This window comes from Gekko japonicus, unplaced genomic scaffold, assembly GCF_001447785.1.
Source record: "Gekko japonicus isolate JY-2015 unplaced genomic scaffold, Gekko_japonicus_V1.1 scaffold659, whole genome shotgun sequence".
NCBI classification, from domain to species: Eukaryota; Metazoa; Chordata; class Lepidosauria; order Squamata; family Gekkonidae; genus Gekko; species Gekko japonicus.
Genome location: NW_015167556.1, coordinates 243,043 through 267,556, shown reverse-complemented (window position 1 = coordinate 267,556; position 24,514 = coordinate 243,043). Strand labels below are relative to the sequence as shown.

The 24,514-nt window shown below is 43.0% G+C and overlaps 1 protein-coding gene across 1 annotated transcript in view; it reads left to right on the top strand.

Moving 5' to 3' along the window:
• The window catches only part of PDIA5 (protein disulfide isomerase family A member 5), a 234,989-nt gene that overhangs the window by 96,178 nt on the left and 114,297 nt on the right, over positions 1 to 24,514 (top strand). Inside the window, exons 8-11 of the mRNA XM_015413730.1 lie at positions 343 to 410; positions 11,095 to 11,186; positions 11,289 to 11,360; positions 21,798 to 21,934. Coding sequence (XP_015269216.1) covers positions 343 to 410; positions 11,095 to 11,186; positions 11,289 to 11,360; positions 21,798 to 21,934 — 369 coding nt within the window. The remainder of the gene's footprint in view (positions 1 to 342; positions 411 to 11,094; positions 11,187 to 11,288; positions 11,361 to 21,797; positions 21,935 to 24,514) is intronic.

Here is a 24,514-nt window from a genome sequence, read left to right as displayed (position 1 = left end):
AGAGGCAAAAGCCAATCCAATCGCATATGCAAACGACCTCTGTGTTCCGAGGCAAAGGCCAGTGAGGCTGCATATGCAAATAACCTCTGTGTTCTGACTGGCTAGGGGGGGGGAGGAACAGCAAACTGTTTAGAAAGTTGGAGGCAAGACTCAAGCAATGCAGCCAGTGGATAGGGACAGATTCTGAGTGACACACCAGGGCGCCAACCAATTCCGAAGTGTGTGGAATGTTCTAGAGAAGTGCCACCTCCATTCGACTTTTATATATAAGGGAGATGTTGACACAAGATTAAAATATTATAAATTGAAAGATTTAATTTCTTTCTCTGTCTTTTGTATTAGGGTGTGGAGTTTGCAAAAGAATGATGCCATCTTTCCAGGAGGCAGCCACAGAACTGAAGGGCAAGTATGTAAGTGAGAGGGGCTGCAAGGCAAATAAGATTTTTTAATATTTTAAATGTGTACTTTAATTTTTTCCCCAATTTATTGCTGTAAAACAAAGCATAGTTTAAACTGGCAGACATGGCAACATTTTTTCAACTCACGCAGAGGCCTCCAGGCAGTGTTTTAGAGAGGTTTTTTAAAAAATTATCCATCACTAGCAGAGACGACGAAGAAGAAGAGATTGAATTTATACCCCGCCCTTCACTTGGAGTCTCAGAGCGGCTTACAAACTCCTTTCCCTTCCCCTCCCCACAACAGACACCCTGTGAGGTGGGTGGGGCTGAGAGAACTCTGACACAAACTCCTCTTTTTCAAGGACAGCTGTGCCAGAGCTTGTGACTGACCCAAGGACACATCAGCAGGTGCAAGTGGAGGAGTGGGGAATCAAACCTGGTTCTCCCAGATTAGAGTCCGCACACTTAACTACTACACCAAACTGGCTCTCCCATTGAAATTGTGTATTCTTTGTTTATAGGTAAAGGTAAAGGGTTTCCCTTGCTTGAAAGCCAGTTGAATCCGACTCGAGGGATGCAGTACTCATCTCCGTTTCCAAGCCGAAGAGCCAGCGCTGTCCGAAGACGTTTCCATGGTCATGTGGCCGGCATGACTAGATGAGGCTGCGGTGTCTCAAGTGGTTAAGATGCTGAACTGCAGACTGGAAGGTCAGTAGTTCAGTAGTTTGAGACCCGAGTGTGCCGCATGACGGATTGAGCTCCCGTCTCCGGCCCCAGCTCCTGCCAACCTAGCAGTTCGAAAGCAAGAAATTGCAAGTAGATCAATAGGTATCGCTTAACAGCATTCTTTGTTTATACAGTGCCATAATTAGAATTTTGCCACAAAAGACAAGTCCCTGCCCCCAGACGTTTGGCGTTGGAAAGTGCCGTCAAGTCACAGCCGACTTACGACAACCCTGTGCGGTTTTCAAGACAAGAGACATTTAGAGGTGGTTTGCCATTACCTGCCTCTGCATAGCGACCCTTGACTTCCCTTGGTGGCCTCCCATCCAAGTACTAACCAGCACTGACCCTGCTTAGCTTCGGAGATCTTATGAGATCGGGCTAGCCTGGGCCATCCAAATCAAGGTGGAGCCCAGAAGTTTACCTTCTCTAACTTTGTTTGAGGGTAATAAAATCAAAGAGAAAGACAAGGAAAATGGTAACTCTGAATAAATGTGAGCAAAAAACATTTGTATTGGGCTTCTATTAACAATGTTTTCAGAACACCTAGAGATTCAAAGCCATTTTAAGAGGTAGTAAGCAGGAAAATAAGGAGCTGCGGTGGCTCAAGTGGTTAAGACGCTGAACTGCAGGCTGTGGAAGGTCGGTAGTTCAGCAGTTCGAGACCCGGGTGCCACATGATGGAGTGAGCTCCCGTCTCTAGTTCCAGCTCCTGCCAACCCAGCAGTTCGAAAGCAAGAAATTGCAAGTAGATAAATAGGTACTGCTTCGGTGGGAAGGTAACAGCGTTCCGTGCGCCGTGGTGTTTAGTCATGCTGGCCACATGACCACGGAAACGTCTTCGGACAGCGCTGGCTCTTCGGCTTGGAAACGGAGATGAGCACTGCAACCCTAGAGTCGGATTCGACTGGCTTTCGAGCAAGGGAACATTTACCTTTACTAAGCAGGAAAATGAGGCTAAAGCACACAATACAATATGAAAGGAGCGAGAGTGTTTGTGTGCCCTGTATTCTTTGTACTTTCATTCTAATGTATTGATTGAAGGTAAGCTCATTTCATTAGAATTGCTTCCTAGGAACTGCATTTCTGCTTGCAGCCTCAATATTCTGTTGAAACATCTGCTTTTCATTGCATGTTTATTCTTGGCAAACTGCTATGCCAAAGTAACCAATTTGTGCTTGGCGTGAAATTAGGTCACATTTTTCAAATTAAGGATTCCGGAAGGAATTCCATGATTAAACATGAGGAAATGTACCTATCAGTGAGCAAATGACTTTACTTGCTCTGTGTTTCAAACCAATCTTTTCTGATATGCTGGTGTTTTCTTATACCTACATAGCACTGGTGTTAATTTAATGCTGAAATTAGTAAGAGTTCCATGCAGCCTTTTTAAAAAAGAAAATCATTCATTCATTCATTCTTTCATTCTTTCATTCATTCATTCATACCTAGTTTATTAGGGACAGAGATGATTTTCAGTTTTTCATCCCTGCAGTTTTGTTCAACAAGCCTTCATTCAATTTCACTTCTCTCCAGTGCAAATTAAACCATTTACTTTTGTGTCGTTTTGTTTTCCCTTATGTTGGAACATTCCCATTAAACTTTACACAAAATTTAACATTAATTTTATGTTATTTGAACAGATACATCAGAAAAATTAGTGTAGAAACTGTGTTTAAAAATCCCAAACAAATCAGGAACACAAGGTACAGCAGTAGGAAAAACAAAACGGCCCAAAACAAATATGAAGACAAAAAAGGACATATTCCTAATTGGAAGTACTTGCATGGTTAGCTCACATAAAGAGTGAATTTTCTCATTTTTTTTCTTTTAGGGGCTCAAATGTTATATTCAGTGCATCTAAGAGCAGAACTAGTTGTGGTGATTGTGGACTTGCTGTCAAATGGCAAGCTCAGGCTGAATTGTCTCCCCTCTGTGTTGTGTGTTGTGTGTGTCTCCCCTCTGCTTGTAACATTCAGGCATTCTTAACCCACATTGTGATGTCATCATGCCATGCACTTCTCTGTTCTGGTCTGCATCCTTGACCATTGATGGTGGGGATACAGCAGAGATAATAAGGCCTGAATGTTGAGGGGAGAAGTCAGTACAAGTCTGCCATTTTCAGACTCTGCCCCATGACATTTCTAGATCCCGATCCCATGTCATTCATCTCTGGATCCATTCTAATAACTGCCGTTTGATGGCTCTGGGGAAAGTAAGTTGATGCAAGGAGTTACGAGCCAATGGGGAATTTCACATTACCCTTTTAAAGCTTTTTTTAAGCCATTATTGTACCGTCTTGGAGTAAACCGGTACAGGGCTGCCATTTCACACAGCCTTTCCCCTACCGGTAAGGAGCCATCTCTGAAGCGTTTGGCATTTCAGACTGCACCGCTTTGTTTTCCCACCCTTTTTCGCCCGCACGGGTGATTGACTTTAAAAAAAATATCCGTTTTAGAGTGCTATAGCGCTATAGTGCTATAGCGGTATAGCACTCTAAAACGAACATAAAAAAAAAAGGATGGAGATCACCTGCACAGGTGGAAAAGGGCAGGAAAACAAAGCAGTGCCGGAGGAAGCGCTATGGGGCATTTTACGCAGCACCCCGTAGCACTTCAGAAACAGTATAGAAAAATGAAGACCACTTGGAAGCAGTTTGCAGGTAAAACAGTTCAGAAATGCTTCCCTAACTGGACAGAAGCATTTCTGTCTGAAAGTGAAAATATATTCCAGTAGGGAACCGTTACTAAAACGGTTCTGTCTGAAATGTCAGACCAGAAACAGTTAGGGAACAGTTCCTGAATCGGAATATATCGGCTGTCTGAAATTCCCCACTGTACTGTAGAGGTTTGGAATGCTGAGCTAGAACTGTGGAAACTCAAGATTGAATTCCCTCTTTGCCATGAAACTCACAGGGTGGCCTTGGCCTAATCCAGCGGATAGCCTCTCAGCCTAACAGAAGCACGTTGTGGCTGGGAAGGAGGACAGAAGGTGCCTTTTGCTGGATGGAGGATCCTCTTTCGACTGAGAGGGATAATATGCCAGTCCTTTGATGTGTTGACACTTCCAGTTCCAATAACCTTTATTGGCATACAATAATTCTATAAAAGGAATAGCAGTACAAATCAACCCATATGTCAACAAAGGAAAACAGTCAATTTGTAGCACTGTATATAATAGATAATAGGACAGAATGATAAAAATTTGGGACAGTAATCTCAAATATCGCAGTAATTAAAACAGCTACAAGAAGAAGCTTAGCTATCCAAAGAGGATAGACACGCCTTATCTCTCTCACTCACTCTCCATCTCCTTATCAATTCCTCTTCCCTCTATTCTTCCCTCTTTTTCTTGACCCCTGAGTACATTTGCCAGGAACTCTGCCACCTGCTCAGTAACTTCATGGTTTTTGTCTGCTAGCAAGAATTCAGTACCTCTATTGGTCACAGCCTTAGGGAGTTGAAGAAGGGGTGTTGACACCTTTTGATTGGAGGGTCCAGGTTTGGCAGGCTGGAGCCCCAAGGCTTGGCACCCAGATTGGCTGAAGGCCCCAGAGCATATGTGGCGTGGGCTCTGAAAAGGGGAGCTGTTCCTTTGTTTGAGAGGAGAGACTCCTAGGAGAAACTCTTGGGTCTGTGGTCGAGTGCGCTTTACTGTGTGTTTTACCATGAAGGATGACAGAGGAGAATTAAGCTAAAGAGGGTTGCAGATGCACCAGGGACGGGGGCATCCTGCAGCTGGCAGAGATCAGATGTAAAATAGATTGTAAGTACTTCGTTTAGCAATTGTCTTTTTGCTTGTTTTAGTTCGTGCACCTAGATTCTGTCCTTTGCAATTAAAGTTTAACTTGAATGAGCCTGCAGAAGTCCTTATCCCTCTGCCTGGCCACTTGGCATGCTACTGAACAATGCCCCTGAGGTTGGCTTCTGGCAAACCACTTGAGGGAGAGGGGCTGGTTTTTACCTGAAGTGACGGCAGCAACAGAAAAGCAGGGCAAGCCAGTGACTAGTCTTGCCCCACAATGTGACAGAGACCACAACAACAGTGAATAAAACTTGCTGTTTTTCGTGAGCCGTATGGACGTGGGACACATGAGAAGTTCCCCCCCCCCCCATGTGAAACTCTTATCCAGTTACAAAAAGGTGTAAGTATGCAGGAAAGAAAGTGACGTTTTCAGAGATGTCTGGTAGGAGCAGAAAGTTGGTTAGTTACACACACACACACACACACACACACACACAAAACCCTGCTGAAGTCTGCAGTTTCCCTTTTGAGAGTTCGAGCACCTCTTTTTAATAATAATTTAAAAAGCCCTGGCATTTGTACTTCTTCTGTACGAGCAGCAGCACACAATCACTTTGTGTAACTGTCCTGCTTTAAGATTTATTTCTCACTCGCTCAAGGCACACTTGATCTGACTAGCTGCTTCACTCATAGAAACTTTTATTAAATTCTGATGTAGTGTTTTTACGTGGCAAGAGTGTGTCCTGGTTTTAGATGGCTGAGTGAGGGAGATTAGATGAACCCCATGCTGCTAAGAGGATTTACCATTATTAATCAGTAGTTAATCTTGGAGTTGCATTTTTCAGCAACTGGCCAATGAGGGATAGAGTTATAAGAAGACTTTTGTCTCAATTTCAGATGCAAGGGGGAGAAAGCACTTGTATCATCTGAGTGGTTTCCCTTTTTGAAAAGTGCTTGGAGCACTTGTAGAGCAAAGAGGTAGTTTATTATGGTGAGCGTGAGTGTAGGCTTATGAATCAGGCAGGCTGTATCAAAATGCCTTCTTACTGGTCTTGCTCACGCTGGGAGATGAAATGCATTACCTTTGAGTTCACTCGGTTTGGTAAAATATGGCCCTGGCATCGGTGCTGCTGCTGCGAAGATGAATTAAAGAGCTGTGGCTGTATGGAGAAGGGTCCCCAAAGCATATCCTAACAGTAGCGTTTCGACGTGAGCTCTGTTAATTCCCCTTGCTAAAGAGCGCTCATAATTTATGGAAAGCTTCTGTTTGGAGATCAACTGTCCCTATGTGTAGAGCTTACCCAGTAGAATCACAGTTTATCTGAGACTTAGGAAGGCACATGTCCACAGGTCAACTGTATGCAACGACATTTCCATTTATTAATATCTGGCTTGTGTATGAGTTTCCTCCTTTTTAACCCTATACTTTGGCTGCTGTGCTTCCTCACAACTATTAATACTGAAAGTTATGTATCTAAAGCCATCTTCGAAGCAAATCTTCAAGCTCACTAGTCTTTCTTTCTCCATATTCCCTACGTTGGCCATTATTACTTAAAAAGGAAGAAAAGTCCCAAATTCTGCAATAAATAAATAAATTAAAATCCCGATGTGCAAAGACTGTTTCCAAGAGAAAGATTGGACCCAAAGCATGTGTCCTCTGCTCTCCTGAGCAGTGATTTTAAATTTTGGTTTTTATGTATTTTGTTCTGTGTGTTTTGCTATGTTTGTAAGCGGTCTTGAGCGCCATGAAGAAGAAAGGCAGCTCAGAAATGTTTTAAAGAAAGAAATACTTGTGTAATAGGGCCCCTGCATAAAACACTGCCCATGGGAGTCAGGCATCCTCAAGAAACAACAGCAGGCACATGATGGCCATACAGTGAAGGGGAATCAGTAGGGTTGCCAAGTCCCATTGTAGCTGCAGCGGGGGGAGTCCTGGCCCTTTCTGGGAGATCCTTGGTGCACACACTTTGCATGCATGCCGCTATGATGTCACTTCCGGGTGACGTCATCGTGTCGGGCACATTGGGGACAGGACCACTATCATTCGAGGGAAAACCATAGAGTTTTCCTCGAATAATAGAGCGTCCCCCCACAACGTGCCCGATGCGATGATGTCACCTCAAGGTGACATCATCATACTGGGCACGTCTCCACGATCCCGACAATTTGGGGGTGGGGTTCCCACCGGCAGCCCAATCTGGGCCGGTGGGTAATGGACCCCGCCCCCCTGGGGAACCTGGCAACCCTAGGAATCATGCAAAAATAAATCCACAAGAACTGTGCACAGTGCACTCAATATTTCTTTAACAAAAATCGTGAAGTTATGAATATGAAAGTACAAAAGTAATAATAATACATTCAAGTTATGAAATCAGGTACATAAAGATAGAAGGTGACAACGACGGGACGGTAGTCTCCGGAATGCAGTGCCGTTTCGACAGACGTCTTCTTCTAACCAATAGTCTATAAGTTGATAATGTATGAAAAATTGCACTTCAATGGAAAAGCTGCCCAATTCACATAGAGTTTGAGAACAGTTTCACCTATTACATTGCACAAATAATGTGCAACGTTTTTCTGAAGCCTGAAAGACCCTAATTGGCAATATAAGTATAATACAGTCCTTCAGATATATAATTTGCTGGATGTTATGATATCAGGTACATAAAGATAGAAGGTGACAACGACGGGACAAATAATGGAGGAGAACATCTCTCAGACAGATTAAAGCTGGCCATTAATAGCGTAAAGGGTCCTACCAAACATCTTTACGCAGCCTTCGTGGACCCTGCCGCAGCTTTTGATTCAATAGACAGAGACAGGCTCTGAGTTAAGCTGGCAAATACTAATATCAACAAACATCTCCTGTACCTGATCAAGGAATTATATACTAATACCTCATCTAAATAAGTGTGGGTTTTACAGGATCCCTGACCGACAGCATTCCCGTGACTAGAGGCATGAAGCAAGGCTGCCTACCTGCTCCTCTCTTATTCAATCTTTATATTAATGAGATTATTGTGAAGCTTTCAGGCGCTGATCTTTTTCCTCCCCATCTTGGGTCGAGAAAGATCTCAATCCTTCTTTATGCCAACAACATGGTCTTGCTGTCCTTAACTCAAACTGGCTTGAGAAGGTCCGTGTCTAGGCTTAGTGCTTTCGGCAAGGAGGAGCACCTACAAATTAACTACTCAAAGACTAAGGTGATGGTCTTCAGGGAGCAGCGGCACATTTTTAGCTGGACAACAGATGGGTTTCTGATAGATCAAAGCCGAACCTTTAAATACTTGGGTATTACCTTTAGTGACACGCTTTCCTGGAAGGCACATACAGACATAAAATCAACAGCACTTTGGGCTATGGGGGCAATCCTTAAACTCCACTTAAATAAATTGGACCCCTGCTCCACATCTGGAAAAGTTATAACTTTACTTGCAGTTGTGGAGCCAGAGTATTTGTAAAATGTTGCACTTCTTTGCAAAGAAAATTCGAATCAAGCTGACTAAATCTTTGCCTGCTAAATAGCCAGGGCTACATCATGGTATATAAGGTCCTTACTCCAAACCCTTTATTCATTCTGTATGTTTTAGTTTTTTATCTTATATTATTTTAATGATGCAGCCAACTTTATGCTTGTCACATATCTTATATTTTTAATCCCTGTGTTTTAACGCTGATTTTATTCTTTATTTTATAGCTTCTGTTGTATTGTTCTGTATTTGTAATGGCCATTGGCCATATGCAATAAATTGGAAATTGAAATTGAAATCGATATGCAGGAAGAGTTAGAGAAGGACAGATCCCTGGAGTGAGAGGACAGCAAACACACCTGGCTCGTGCAGCTGTACTAGCTCTATCCCAATTAAATGCCTTCAATGTAATCAGTCTCCAAGCCTCATATTGAGCTATACTGTTAAGCATCAAGAGAGGGAGACCAAGCAGTTCCAAATTCTTATCAACCTAAGCCAAGTATTCCTATAGTTATCCTCCTTCAACAGGTGTAATGAGCCGCTAGATGATGGAGTAAAGAAGAAAACCTTCAGCCTTAGTTTAGAAAACAGCCAGCCATGCTCTTCGTTTGACAAAGCATTGCACCAGCTCCCACCTAAGCACTGTTCCTGCCATGCATCTGGGGGCTCTGAGTATCCAGGGTATAAATTGGATCGGTATTTTATCTATAAGTTTGGAAGCTTCAGTTATCCAGATGGCTGCCTCTATAAAAACTGGGGTATTATTTTTGCACTGAAAGCTCTAATAGACATCTGTATAAACTGACCACCCATTGAAAAATAGAACCTGAGAAGTGCATTGATATTTGGTCTAGCGATGTCTTGAGCTAGTTTAAGTTGTAATTTTCAAGATAAATTGTGACTGAAAGTCACTCCCAGGTATTTAAATTGGGTCATAAGTTCTGTTTTATCATCTTTAATTTCCCATGCTTTCAGATTTTGGCGCAATTTTTTATGTAAAGACCATAATTTTTGATTTATTATAGTTTACTGAGAGCCCCTCTTGTTTACAATACTTGGTGAAAGTGTTGTTTTCTGAAGGCCAGCTTCAGATCTTGATAACAAGACTGCATCATCTGCAAAAAGCAGATGGGAATTTCTCGGCCGGCTAATACAGGTGCACGTAAAGCATATTTTTAATATAAGGCACCATATCATTTAAGTAAAAATTAAAAAGTGTGGAGTCCAGTAAACATCCTTGTTTTACCCCTTTTGCAAGATGAATATAATTTGTAAACTGGCCCTCCGGTCTATAATGTATCTGCACAGATGGCCATAAAAGTCTTTAATTTATTGTGAATATATTTAATTTGATCCACAAATGAGATCTAGGGACAGAATCAAAGGCGGTTTTTAGGTCCATAAATGCAGCATAAAGTCACCAGCTTTAGATGAATATTTCTTGGCTAAATGATGGAGGCAGTGATCCAAAGAAGAAACACCTCTTCTAAAACATGCTTGCTCAAAATAAAGAACCTTGTCAGCTTCTAGCCAAGTCAATAACTCAGAGTGAAGGAAGGCCACATATTTTACCCAGGGTTGAAACCAAGCTAATTGGCTGATAATTAGCTGGATAATTTCTTAGGCCTTTTTAATACATTGGAACAAATACCTTGTGTTTCCATGAAGCCGGAATAACCCCTGTTTTGTTCATTTGGGTTTAAAAAGGAGCCAGAATATTGCTCCACCCAACTGAATTTAATTTCAATAGATCAATCGGAACCAAGTCCAGTCCAGGTGCTTTTCTCAAACACATTCGTCAGATTAGTTGGTTCACAGTCTCTGGCGAGACAGGAGGTCAGAAATCAGTTAAATGGGGTTCAATTTGCACAGTTTAAGAATCAAAATTAGGTGTCTCTCTAAAAATAGAAGTAAAATACTTCTCCCAAGTTGCAGGTGTAATACACTCTGAAAAATTAGAGCCTGTGGATAAGCCCCTATTAATTATTTTCCAAAAGGCTTGTAAATTATTACTACAAGTGGCTGCTATTAACATCTCTCACTGATTTTGCTGAGCTGCCTGTTTTTTGCATTTAGTCATTATACTAAATGTTCTTTTTAAAGAAATAAAATTAATAAATGATTCTGAAGCTTAGTATTTCTAAACAGCTGTAGTTTGGACCTCATACATTCTGTATCAAACCACTTATTTCTGCAATCAAATCTACGATGAGAGGAAATCTTAACATAAACTGATTTTAAAAGGTCTAAGATGTTTATTAATTGGTTAAAGAAAACTCGTGTATCTTTCTGCATTAAAAACTCCTTAATAAAAAAGCTACACACCTCAGAATCCATAATATTTGTTGCTATGGATGCTGAGTCTAATGTCCACTTCATTGGTCTCAGAGCTCTTTATCTTTGTAAGGGCTGAATATGGTTTCAATTGATGTCACAGTGGACATTAAAAAGTCAAATTCAAAGGGAAGTGATCCCCACCCCAATAGTCATCTACCTTAAACTCGCATATCTGCGATAAAAAAACCTAGTGAGACCAAAATGTATTCAATAACAGTGGTGCCCCTGATTTATGCAGTAGCCAAATTTAATGCCAGTAGCTCACAAAGTAGAATTTTTGCTCACAAGACTTCACATCTTAGAGGGAGTATTGGTGCTGACACCAGCCCTGGCTGTCTTAGGCACAACTGAAGAAGACAGATCTTTTGTAAAGGTTGACATCCGATAGAGGCATTTCCCTAATTTGGGTTTTGTCATTGCAGGTCCTTGCAGGGATGAATGTCTACTCATCTGAATTTGAAAGAGTAAAGGAAGAATACGGCGTTCGGGGATACCCAACCATCTGCTACTTTGAGTCAGTTTTTTGCTTATTCCGCACGTAGATATTACCAAAACCCAAATCATTTATTTTTATGTTTCTTCTGACGTCTCTAATCTTATTTTATTGTGTTCTCAGAAAAGGAAAATTATTCTTCAACTTTGAGAATTATAGCGCTACAGCAAAGGACATAGCTGAATGGCTGAAAAAGTAAGTCTTTGGAGTGTATCTGCTCCATCTTTATAAGCACTGCATTTCCAGTAAACACTGCTGCTCTTCAGGAATAGCACGTCCAACCCACTACCCCAAAAGACAAATGAAACCTCAGCACTGATCTATTAAAGATAAATTCAGTCTGTCATTTGCTTTCAGTTTCTGTGCTTCCTGTTTTATACCTGTGCTATCTTGCCGGTTGCACTTCTCCATTATCTTTCCTGGGCATTGGGAGGATGTCATTGATCTGTGTCGAGGCTTCATTTAAAGCCTCAGACTTTTAAATTCTCATTGCTTTGTTGCACACACCTCCATTATGAGACAATTTCAGATGGGTCTGACTGACAGATTGTGAATGTTTCATTCCAGTGTCTTTGACAGGGGAGAGGCTTAATGGTCTTTTGGAATGATCGCCCCTAATCAAGAGGCAATGAGGTTTAAAATTTCTAGACCATAATCCAAAGGATGACACTGAGTTTCTTGTTGTTGATGTTTAATAACCCATTATTTTCACCAAAGCCAGCAGAGCTTTTTTTTAAAAAAACAGGGAAGAAAATAGCAGCAAACACAGGTTTTAGCTGAGACTCTTGTTCAGGAAGAAGATATCTTACAGGTGCAAGACTGACCCAGGCAGAATTGATTGATGCTAAGACCTTGGAGCAAGATCATGAGCATCATTAGCAGCATTTATAGATGTGTAATGGAGAAAGTTTGTAATTTGATGTTGAACTCAAAATGAAACACGGAAGCTTGCCTTTTTCTGAGCTACTTCACTTTGTCTTTTGTCTTTTTCTTTTTTGCTGTTTCTTTAAGCATCTGGTTTGGCGTGATTTTTTTTTTAAAAAAGGTGATGGTTTTTCTTGACTGCATAATATAGCCAATCAAGAATCATGTACGGAGCATAATGATATCATGATACCACAAAGTAAATCAGATTTGGCTATGTGGAATACCAGGAAGCCCAATCAGATATTAGGGCAATGGTTCCTGGCCTTATACTGAGTGGGAGATTTTTAAAATTTTGTTTAGCAGACCCACTGAATTATTATCAAACTGAGTCTAGTTTCACAGGCAGCAAAATTGTCCATGAAATATGTCTCTGGCTTTTTCTAAGCCATATTCAATACTAAATGTACAAAGCCATTCACATAAATTTCCTTAGTTATCCTTACTGGCAAGAGAAGCGACTGTACTGCCAATGGAACGAATTTCTAGGTGGTGCTGAAGTTGAAAAAATAGTAGAATACGATTACCAGAGCTCGATTCGGGGGGGATCGCAGTTCCCCCGGGTGAGGTGCGGGGGCGGGGCACACGCCGAAGCCCCACCCCCTGCTTCTGGTCACCCCGCTTCCAGCCCTCATTCAGCCAGGAGGAGGCAGGAGAAGAGGGAAGGTAAGTTGCTTCCTCCCTGCCTCTCCCCACCCCTGCCTGCCTGGGGCCAGGGAGGGCCTTGGCAGGGCTTCCCCCCCCCCGGCCTTGCAGGTCCACCGCCGGGCCCCTGATGTCAGGGGGTGTGGCATATGCTAATGAGTTATGCTAATGAGTTCCCCTAGCTCTTTTTCTACGAAACGACCCCTGACGATTACCCTGTGATTTCGTGGCTGAGCTGAGATTTACATAGGTACTCCTAGATGGGGCTTGGATCCAGTGGTCATTTCCTTCGCAGAAAGCATTTCCACCAGAGAATGGGGCTTTCTTGCCTTCCTAGTCTTGCAGCGCCTCAAAATGCTGTGGACAGAGGACCCCAGGACACAGAAGTGGTGAATTGGGGGTATGCAGAAAAGGGGGAGGGGATTGTTGAAAACTGTTTGGTTCTCAAAAATGTATCACTGGCTCCAGTCCCATAGGTGCTATTAAATATTGTGCTACGATAGATAGGTATTATCAATGACTTTGGTTTCAAATCAGGTTGAGTCCAGTGGCACCTTTAAGACCGACAAAGTCTGGTGTAGTGGTTAAGTGTGCGGACTCTAATCTGGGAGAACCGGGTTTGATTCCCCACTCCTCCACTTGCACCTGGCTGGATGACCTTGGGCAAGCCGTAGTTCTGATAAGAGCTGCTTTTGAAAAAGAGCCGTTTCTGGCAGAGCTCTCTCAGCCCCACCTACCTCACAGGGTGTCTGTTGTGGGGAGGGGAAGGGAAAGGAGTCTGTAAGCCCCTCTGAGACTCCTTTGGGTAGTGAAGGGCGGGGTATAAATCCAATCTCTTCTTCTTCTTCTTTTACCTCACAGGGTGTCTGTTGTGGGGAGGGGGAGGGAAAGGAGTCTGTAAGCCACTCTGAGACTCCAAGTGAAGGGCGGGGTATAAATCCAATCTCTTCTCTTCTTCTTTTACCTCACAGGGTGTCTGTTGTGGGGAGGGGAAGGGAAAGGAGATTGTCAGCCGCTCTGAGACTCCTTCGGGTAGTGAAGGGTGGGGTATAAATCCAATCTCTTCTTCTTCTTCTTTTACCTCACAGGGTGACTGTTGTGGGGAGGGGAAGCGAAAGGAGTTTGTAAGCCACTCTGAGACTCCCTTTGGGTAGTGAAGGGCGGGGTATAAATCCAATCTCTTCTTCTTCTTCTTCTTCTTCTTCTTCTTCTTCTTCTTCAACTTTTTTGGTCTTAAAGGTGCCACTGGACTCAGTCTTTGTTCTGCTGCTTCAGACCAACACGGCTACCCCACCTGAAACTTTGATTTCAAACGTGTAACAATGCAGGTGGGAATTTCCTCCCCATGTAATCACTTTGAAGCTGCCTTATACTGAATCAGACCATTAGTCCATCATAGCCAGTATTGTCTACCCTGACTGGCAGCAGCAGTCCGTGATCTCAGGCAGAGGTCTTCCACGTCACCTGCTACCTGGTCCTTTCAGCTGGAGATTCTGGGTATTGAAACTGGGGCCTTCTGGAGGCAAAGCCAAGGCTCTTCTGCTGAGCCACAGGCTCCTCCCACTTTCTTGTGTTCTACTGCCGTTCATTACTTGAAAATACATGTATTCATTTATAAGTATAGTGCGGACTGGTGTCATTTGGGATGGATTCATGCAGAAGAACAGTTGTAACCGTTATTTTTTGTATTCTTGTATAAGTGGAAAAAGCAGTGGGTTGCATGTACAGAATCAGCTTGCATGTCCCTAGGAAAATGGGGGTATCCAATAATCCATAGTTTGCCCTAAATGCTCTATAGCTAAGATGAGCGTACATAGAGCAGAGCTGGGGAGAGGTCATAATTTGGTATAATTTCCAGGGCTATTTTTGGGCAGGAGGAATGCACAGGAACGGAGTTCCGGCTGGCTTCAGAGTTGGCCACGCCCACTACAGCCAAATCCTCTGTGTGCGTGGCTACAGAGGGAAGGCCTGGAGAGCGACCCCCCCAAAAAACTCTGAGGTGGGCGGGCCAGGAGGGCTCTGGAAGGATTGGGGAGGCATTTAAATGCCTTCCCTGGCCTGTCCAAGGGCCAGCTTGCCCGGGCTCCCCGCAGCCGCAGGGCACCCGAGCAAGCCAAGGGAAGGGAGTTTAAATTGCCTCCCCTTCCCTCCAAGGGCCGGGTTGCCCAGGCTCCCTGCAGCCGTAGGGTACCCCGGCAAGCCAAGAAAAGGCATGGGGGTGTGGCCCAATATGCTAATGAGCTGTGCTGTCAGGGGTGTAGCCTAATATGCTAATGAGTTCCTGCTGGACTTTTCCTACCAAAAAAAGCCCTGATAATTTCCATACAGTATCCAGCCTGCTGTCTCTTACAATGTGGAATACTAAGCAGCACAGGGTGCTACTGTGCAGATCAAAGAGTGAAATTTCATCCCTGGCATTTATTTATTGCCTCTTTTGGTCTATTAAGAAAGCAAGTGCAATGAGTGCAGAGAGATATTCGTCACCCTGCCTTCCCCCAAGCAGTGGTGTATGCCTCCATCACCTGTACCTTTACTCTTTGCCTCTCGGCTCAGCAAGGATGCCCTTATCTCTTGGCTACCACATGCAGAACATCAGAAGTGTTTGAGTCCCCCCCCCTTTCCCCACTTCAGTCTGCCTACATTATAGTCTTATGATCCATGTAATATGCAGTGCTTTTATATCAGCGCTGTGACAGCTACTGAATGCAGCTAGTGTGTAAGGCAAAGAGGAACAGCTGCAGAATCATCCCAGTGATAATCTCCACTAACAAACCACTCTGGGCTTTGGCTGATATTTCAGCCATCCACAGCTAAAGACAGCTGTTTGTCCGCAATTAATTTCCAATGCACGGTGAATAGTTTCCCAAAAGGCAAAATGATGCAGCAGCTTTTCTTCCTTTCCTTTAAAAAATAAATAAATCAATATGGGGGGGGGAAATCATATTCAGAAACCCTGCTTTAGTTGGAAGCAGCCCATAATTGAGGCTGCAGTCATAATTTGTATACAGTGGAAACCTGGCACATGTGCCCAATGACGGCAATGAATTACTCAAAGGAATCTGTAGTATGAGTAGGCCAGTGCTCTGTGGCAGTGATTCAAGAAGGCCTGAAATGTATAATTGAAGAATGGTAGGACATATGTAGGCAGTGTATTAGAAATAAATCTAATTAAAAAGAATAACAAAAGCAAATAACTTTGTTAATTAATTCAGCCTCCTGTTACTGGCTGATAGTGGGGTTTTTTTTTTAATGAAACTCTTTTAGCCTGAGCTTCAAAGGAGCTCCATTGATTTCAGTGGGGCTCCTGCCTGCCATTGCCAGTGAGTGAAGGAGCCAAACATCTCCTGGTTAATTGTTTTCTGGGCTTTGTCTGTTCAGAGGACAGACAGACCTTGATTTCCCTTTTGAAAGAAAGATGGAGGAACAACATACCAGAGTCAAAATGAAGTTTAGAGGGAATCCTGGTTCTTGATATATTTTAGCACTTTATATGCAGGGGTTTTTTGGGGGGGGGGGGTCACATGTGTTTTCCCCAGAAGACCCATTCTTTGGGGCAGGTGCAAAGAAAAAGAAGACAAAAAGGCTGGTTTGAGTCGTCAGATTTACCTAACAGAAAAATAATGGGACTGGGCCTTAAGAACCAGATGTGCTCCTAGGAAGAGAAGGCCGAGTCTGTCGGAGTTGTCAAACTGACATTTTAAGTATGTCCCTCCAACACTGTATCTGCTGGCTTGCCTGGAGAGGTTGTTCTGTATGTCTGGTACAATGCTGGTACAGGATCCAACATCACAACTTCTGCAACAACAGGTGCCAGCATTGAACAGTTAGTTTCCCAAATTCCATTTGCAAATATTTAACTTCCCCAGGTTTGTCAGAGCTGCACATGACTCAGCATTGATCTTAAAATGAAGCTGCCTTGCTTTTCCGGGGAACGGTTGGTGTAGAGGCAATGGGGTGAGAGGAGAGGGGAGGGGAGGCTCCGAGGCAGCTGCCTTCTGGACTAAAGAATGTCCAAACCCCCCATTCTGGTCTCAACCAGAGTGGTCTTAAAGCCCAACCGCTCACAATCAATAAGGGGGACACAAGCTTTGATTGTTAGATTGGTCGCATCGTGTAAACTATGGTCTCCCTAAAGGTATCTTATTTTGAAACCTGCTTGACCAAGGTTGTACTTATTTGTGAGATAAACATATATCACTTTTTCTTTAGATATTTGACCTGACAGACACAGATGGCGATCAACAGCAAAGGTTTATTTAAACAGGATAAAGTATTTAGTGGGGAACTGTTATGTGTGGATGACTTCAACATATGAAGTAAAACTGGCTCTCCGGTTAAGTAAATAAACTCTAAATGGAGATTTGATTCCCCTTTTTCTAGTCAAGTTACTTCAGCAGGTTCAAGGCTGTTCTTTTCCCACACAGAGCACCTTTCCACAGAACTTATACACACAAGATAGGAATGATGGGCCCTTAACAGGATGCTTGTTTGTCACATTAAAACGAGCTTTCTTCCTGGAGCTGACCTCCATACCCTAAATAAAAGCCAAATAAAAGCCTGGCTAAACTGATGCTCCCATGCAGAGCCACAAAATCCCTGCCCAAAGGGGGGGGGGAACCCTTTTCTTCACCCTTCTTAAGCTGAGGATGGCTCACTGCCTTTCAGCCAGTTGACTTCCATGGGCTTTGATTGGCTGACAATCACTTGGGTTTGCATGAAGCCCAAATCACAAAAATTGGTTCAGAGCCCTGGAGGAGAGGTGGGATCTTTGAGGATTATTGCCACTGATGGATATAAATATTCTAATAAATACATAACTGTGAATACCCTGAAGTGTTGAGAACTGAGAAATGGAACATTCAAAGGTAGGGCTGCGAAGTCCCCCCGGGGGGCGGGGAACCCCGCCCGGACATGCGCGTCACCAGGAAGTGACGTTAGGACGCCGAGCACGCTGAGGGCGGGGCCATGACCATCGGAGGGAAAACTCTATGGTTTTCCCTCCAATGGTCGTGGCCCCGCCCCCAGCGTGCCCGCTGTCCTAACGTCACTTCCGGGTGACGTGCGTGCGGTGTGTGCGCACGCTCCAGTCGCTGCCCGGGAGTCCCCCACTGCGGCGACTGCAACGACTTGGCAACCCTATTCAAAGGTATGCAATGGTCTTCAACAACTTTGGCTTCACTGCTCTCTGTCATCCAACCTCAGCAGAACTCACACCGCGAAAAACTGAAAATTGAATCCTTTTCCTTGTCCCAATTTTTTTTAAAAAATCAATGAATCACTAACATATTTTGTCTCTGTACTTGCTTGCTTAATACTTGGCTGCTTACCTGGCCTGACTGTAACTGACTAGAAAATCATCAGGTAGTCAGAATAAACTGCCTAAAAAAGTGAATAAGATGCTCAGCCCCATAGCCTTGAATTTTCCATTTGTTTCCCTATTTTTATTATTCTGGTCTTCCTTTTTATGGTTTTCGTGAAGTTTTCCCTATTCCTTCCCATATTGCTTGATGAATTGACTATTCTAGTGTCCTCATTTATCCTGTCAACATATTCCCTTGAATATAACTCTTGCTGCCAGCTGGGCCCCTGTTGACGGTCCTCTGTGCCTTACAACCAGTCTGTCCTGTTCTTCTGCCACCTTCAGCCAGTTACTTATGATTATATGCTAGGTAGAGAGAGGTATTCCATTTAGTGTCTTCAGTTAGTTGTCATGGAACTAAAAATAGATAAGGATATTTTGTATCCCAAGATCAGGCATCTGTTTCATATTCCAAGATCACTCCAATCGTTTTTTTCCTATTTCCTCATCTTACTACTGTTATGCCTTAAACCTACAGTATTTCCTCATTTAGTTAGGTCCCGAGAATCACTCAGTTGTCATTTCTGAAGTACTTTCTGTGCTCATCAGACCAATTTTGTGAGATGATTTTTAAATTAATTCGCAAATAGGTTTTCCCCCAAACACTTGGGAACTCCTCTGAACACGTAAAGACCCCTGCCTTTTTTGCAGGGGGCCTGGCTTTATAGTGTTCATTACCCACTCCAGCACCAGCCAGTTTCCTATTAAATATACTGTAAAAGTAGCCAGTGTAGCATAGTGGTTTAGAACATGACTTGTAAGCCAAAAATTCTTGTTTCAAACCTGAGTTCTGCCTTGAACCCATAAACCTCTCTCTCTGCACTAATGACATATTTATAACAGTTATTATAAAGGATGCTGAGGTAATTAATGCACATTAAGTGCATTGAGCCCTTAAGTATTTCACACAATTTTATTATTATTAGATTTGTATTTAATTATTATGTTGCTATGTTATTGTTTCTAATTTAAGGTAAAGGTTTAAAATATACTAAATACCTATTGTTTTACAAACTGGAGAAACAGTAGTTCCTGTCTCAGTAGTCACAAAACTGAGTTTTTTTCATCACCTTGGGGAGTATTTGAGTGAATCCTAATAAGTAGAAAATGAAGTAATTACAAATAGCTGACATTAATTTATTAGGATTTAATTGTTCCTTACCAATTTAGTTTCTCTGTTCCCCTTAAGATAACAGGTTTTATCTGAGGTAATTCAGGATATAGTATCACCTTAATGTTAGTTAAGCCTTTAAGCTGGTCCTCTTATGACATATTTAGGAATACAATGTGTGGTGTCACATGTGTGTAACTGTTTCTAAAATGCACCGATTGGAAATTTAAGTTACTATTTCTAACATGGCTTCAGTACTCAGGTGATATACAACTTGAGGTATTAGTCTGTTTTAAAAAATAACGATTAGTATGAAAGTCTAGAGGGATAGTACTCTTCAAAGTAATGGGCGAGGACGTTATATGTTAGAATTCAGAAGTTCAAAATAACTTTAATAAATTGCAGCATTCGATTGATAAAATGTAATAAGGATAAGCGTACAATGTTGTACATAAGGAAACACTGATTGAATACCAGGTGAACAGTTTGTAGATAGTAGTGGATAACAAGTCACCAATGAGATGCTAGGGCTCAAGAGCCTAATGTCAAGTTAAATTATATTCAACTTTATTTTAATTAAGACCTGTGAAATGATACAGCCTGGTGTAGTCAGCGCCATTAATTCATCCCTCTCGTGAGCTTTTGCTCTTGTTAATGTGAAGAAGATATGCTATACTCATGTGAAAAGGGATTTCTGCTAGTTCTCCCACATTACACCCGTGATGTTCCTGATGGTAGTGGCTGTCCTGGAAAATTACTTTCGGCTTCCCACCGGAGGGGCTTGGGCTGGGGGCTGCACTTGGCAGGGGTAGATCTCTTCCATAAACCTGCTCTATCGATAGAATTCAGTGTCTTTAGCTGTGATAGTGATAATCAATGTGTATATAACTGGAAAGGGTTTAAAAAAGAGCTATGAGAATAATTAAAAGTCTTGAAGGCAGGGAGGAGTCCTTCCAGACAACTCCGGTCCATGTGCTTTGGAACTGTGTAGAGTATTTCTTCTCATGAAGGATCTCAAGGCACTTAGTACAGAATAATTTTAGTTCCTTTCAAAAATACATATAATCTTGGGATATTTTTCAGCACTTCAGACTTTCGCTAATGAGGCCTCTTATTTCTTGAGCATGGAAAGAGAGAATTCAGCCTTCCAGGAAATGTGAGTTACTGAGCTGTTCGCTTGAGAGGAAAATTAAAAGATGCAGCTTAAAAAGGCATAATTTGGAAATGCTTCATTCTTTTGGGCAGTAAATTTTTGAATAGCTTTGCTCTATAAAGTTTATAAAGTCTATAAAGTCCGCATGGTCAAAGCCAGGGGTCCACTAAGATCATGGCATCCGGTCCCATCACTCCTTGGCAAATAGAAGGGGAAGTCGTGGAAGTGGTGACAGACTTCACGTTCCTGGGATCCCAGATCACCGCAGACTGTGACTGCAGCCATGAAATTAAAAGACGCCTGCTCCTTGGGAGGAAAGCGATGGCGAACCTAAACAGCATGATAAAAAGTAGAGACATCACCCTGCCAACAAAAGTCCGCATGGTCAAAGCAATGGTATTCCCAGTAGTCATGTATGGCTGTGAGAGTTGGACTATAAGGAAGGCCGAGCGCCGAAGAATAGATTCTTTTGAACTATGGTGCTGGAGGAGACTCTTGAGAGTCCCTTGGACTGCAAGGAGATCAAATCAGTCAATCCTCAAAGAAATCAACCCTGACTGTTCCCTGGAAGGCCAGATAATGAAACTGAAGCTCAAATACTTTGGCCACCAAATGAGAAGGGAGCACTCACTGGAGAAGAAGACCCTGATGCTTGGAAAGATTGAAGGTCAAAGAAGACGGGGACGGCAAAGGATGAGATGGTTAGACAGTGTCATAGATGCAACGAACATGAAATTGAGCAAACTTCAGAGGACAGTGGAAGACAGGAAGGCCTGGCGGGAGCTGGTCCATGGGGTCGCGAAGAGTCGGACTCGACTGTGCGACTGAACAACAACAACAAATAAAGTTTGATTCACACTGCCTAGCTACTGTTGGCCAACTCATCTTTTTGGCTGTTGCTTTCTAGCACTTCATCTTGCATCTTGTATTCTAATAACAAAGTATACATTTTTTAACACATTTTTGTTCCACGTACAATAGAATCTTATCTACTTCTAAAGGGTTGTCATAAAAGCCTAACGGTTTATCTTTAGCATATCTAGATTCCATTTGTACCTTTTGCCACCATGTAAAATTTTGCACTAATGTCAGGTTATTTTTGGGACCTAGAATGTCTTGATATCTTGTAATTTCTTCTTCTTGGTACACATTAGGATTATCAATAGCAAAACAAGGGTAATAAGGATGCAAAAGAATGAATGCATGTATGATTTATCATGAGGTTCTGTCTGTAGTGTACCTTGTACGTTCTGCAGACGTTACAAATTCCAGTGTCTAGTTTTCCCTCCCCTCCCCTCAGTGTTTCATTTTTATTTACATTTAATTAGTTGTCTCCTAGAGTAAGGATGGTAACATATGCATAATCAGCTGAATTTCTCAAGATCAAGTTGGTTAAGACAGCTGTCCCTTACCAACCTTTGTTGCTGTTTTTTTGGTTAGTCCTCAGCCACCTAAGCCACAGACACCAGAAGCACCGTGGCCAGAAGAGGATAATGCCGTTTATCACCTAACAGATGATGACTTCGACAAGTTTATGAAGGAGCATCCTTCTGTATTAGTGATGTTCTACGCACCATGTGAGTGAAAAACTGTCTTTGTTTCGTACCCTGAATTGTACTGTCTTGTGAATGCAAAAAACCCCCAGAAGTTTTTAATATGCTTTGGCCCTTGGAAAATGAAGTTTGAGTATCACTGTGCAGGTTTGTTTAAAGGACCAGGTAATTGTGTTGAAGTAGTTCATATAGGGCTAAAAAATGGGCGGTACAGTGACTAATCAGAAGCATCATTCCAGAGAAAATAGCAAGACTACCATGTGGGCTTGCCAACCTACAGGTGGGGCCTGGAGATCTCCCGCTTTTACCTCCAGCTAGGGTTGCCAAGTCCTACCTTTGTAATAGTGGGGGGAGTCCCAGACGTCACGCACATGTTGGGGGCAGGGCCACAATCATCCGAGGGGAAACCGTAGAGTTTTCCCTCGGATGATAGAGTGTCCCCCCGCAACGTGCCCGATGTGATTGCGTCACCTCCGGGTGATATGTTCACACCGGGCACATCACAGACTTTGGGGTTGGGGTCCCCCTGGTGGCCCAAGCCCCTCCGGCAGGAAACGGGCCTCTCGGGCGGGGGTTTCCCCGCCCCCCGGGGGGACTTGGCAACCCTATCTCCAGCTGACAGAGATCAGTTCCCCTGGAGAAAAGGGCTGCTTTGAAGGGTGGACTCTATGGCATTGTACCAGGTTGAGGCCCCTCCCCTCCCCAAACCCTGCCCTCTCCTGGATCCACCCCCAAAGTCTCCAGGTATTTCCCAACCCAGACCTGGTAACCCTCCTACCGTGCTGAAGCAGGGCCTCATGTAGGGTCTCAGGATGTCTGGAGCCATAGGAACTGTATTTTCCATGGTTCCTAGAAGTTCTGGATGCTATTTTGTGTGCTCATGGCAGCATCTAAGGCCCAACAGAGGCCTTACTATGTTAACCACCACAAATCCCCTCTACGTCCAAAAGATGTTTGGTAGAGGGACATTGTGTTAGGGCCCCACAGTTAGGCCTAATCTGCCAAGTTCAGGGCCCAGATTCTTTGCCCAACTTGGAGGGCACTTGACAAAATAATTTGCCCGAAGATAGGGGAGGACATCTGCCCATCACTGAAGAGCTATCAAGAAAACAGGTCCTTCTTTCCAAGATACTAGTTTGATATATACAGGGAGTTGTTTTGTAAGCGGGAGTGTTCAAATGTTTAGCCCTTACTTGCAACTTAGAGTGGGGTAACTCCTTATCATTTGTTCCTCAGAACCTTCATAGCTACCTCATGGATTTTAAACAGAGTGTTGGATATAAGTATTTTGTCTAATGTATCTTAATCTGTTTCTCTTTTCAACCTCTGCCACATTCTTGAATACTCTTGTTAGGATTTTTTAAATCACTTTGGAGAAATGTCCGTTAAAGGGCAATTTAATAAAATCCAGCATGTCGGAGCATAAATAATGAAATCCCCACTCTGCCACAAAGCACGCTGGGTGACCTTGGGCTAGTTGCTGTTTTTTCCTAATCTACAGGGTGGTTCTGAAGCTAAAAGGGGCATGTTGCCCCTGCATTCTTTGAAGAAGGGCAGCATAAGTATCAGAACGATTCTTTATTTTCTGTAGGATGTTTCAGTAATCAAAAGCATTGAAATTAATCTTCATGGCGATCTTATAGGGTAGGCTGCTGCGGATTCCATTTTACAGATGAAGAAGAAAGGCTTCGCTCTGCATGTCTTGCCCGAGGCTATCCAGAAAGTTGCAGAATGAGCCAGGATTTGAGCTCAAGGCATCTGTTTTCCAAATCCAGCATTTTGACGTAATATGCTGCATTAGAAAAAAGCTTTTCTATTAGAACCACAGAAGCTACAATGCTTTAAAAACACATTGAGAACATTTTTGCTGATGGAAAAGATGATAGCTTGTGATTTACTTACCAGATATAATTCATGCTGCTAGGATACAGAAGCACCTTTTCCTCGGAATCCCTTGCAGGCAACATTAGATGAAGGCGAATATGCAAGATAATTAACAGAAGACAGCTATCATAAACAGTTATCTCCAGGGCTATTTTTGGGCAGGAACGCACAGGAACGGAGTTCCGGCTGGCTCCCAAGTTGGCCACATCCAGCAGGAACTCATTAGCATAATAGGCCACACCCAACAGCAGGAACTCATTAGTACTGGCCACATTAAGGGTGTGTGGCCTAACATGCAAAGGAGTTCCTGCAACAAAAAAAGGCCCTGGGTTTTGACAACAAACAAGGTAAACAGAATAAGAAGCAAAAGGGGTGTGTGGCTGGATGACCACACTTCTGGTAACATGGGAATGCGGCCTAATATGCCGCATGGTGCAGTCAGGGGTGTGGCCTAATATGCTAATGAGTTTCTGCTGCTGGGTGTGGCCTATTATGCTAATGAGTTCATGCTGGACCTTTTTCTACAAAAAAAGCCCTGGTTATCTCCATGATTAAAATATTTTTTCCAGATACTTTTTATATTTCCTAACACTCTTCGGGGCAAATACGGGAAGACGTGGTGCTTTAGGTATGTTGGTCCCAGGCTGTATAAGGCTTTGAAGGTTATTACCAACACCTTGAAGCGGGTCCGGTACTCAGCTGGTAACCAACGCAGCTGAC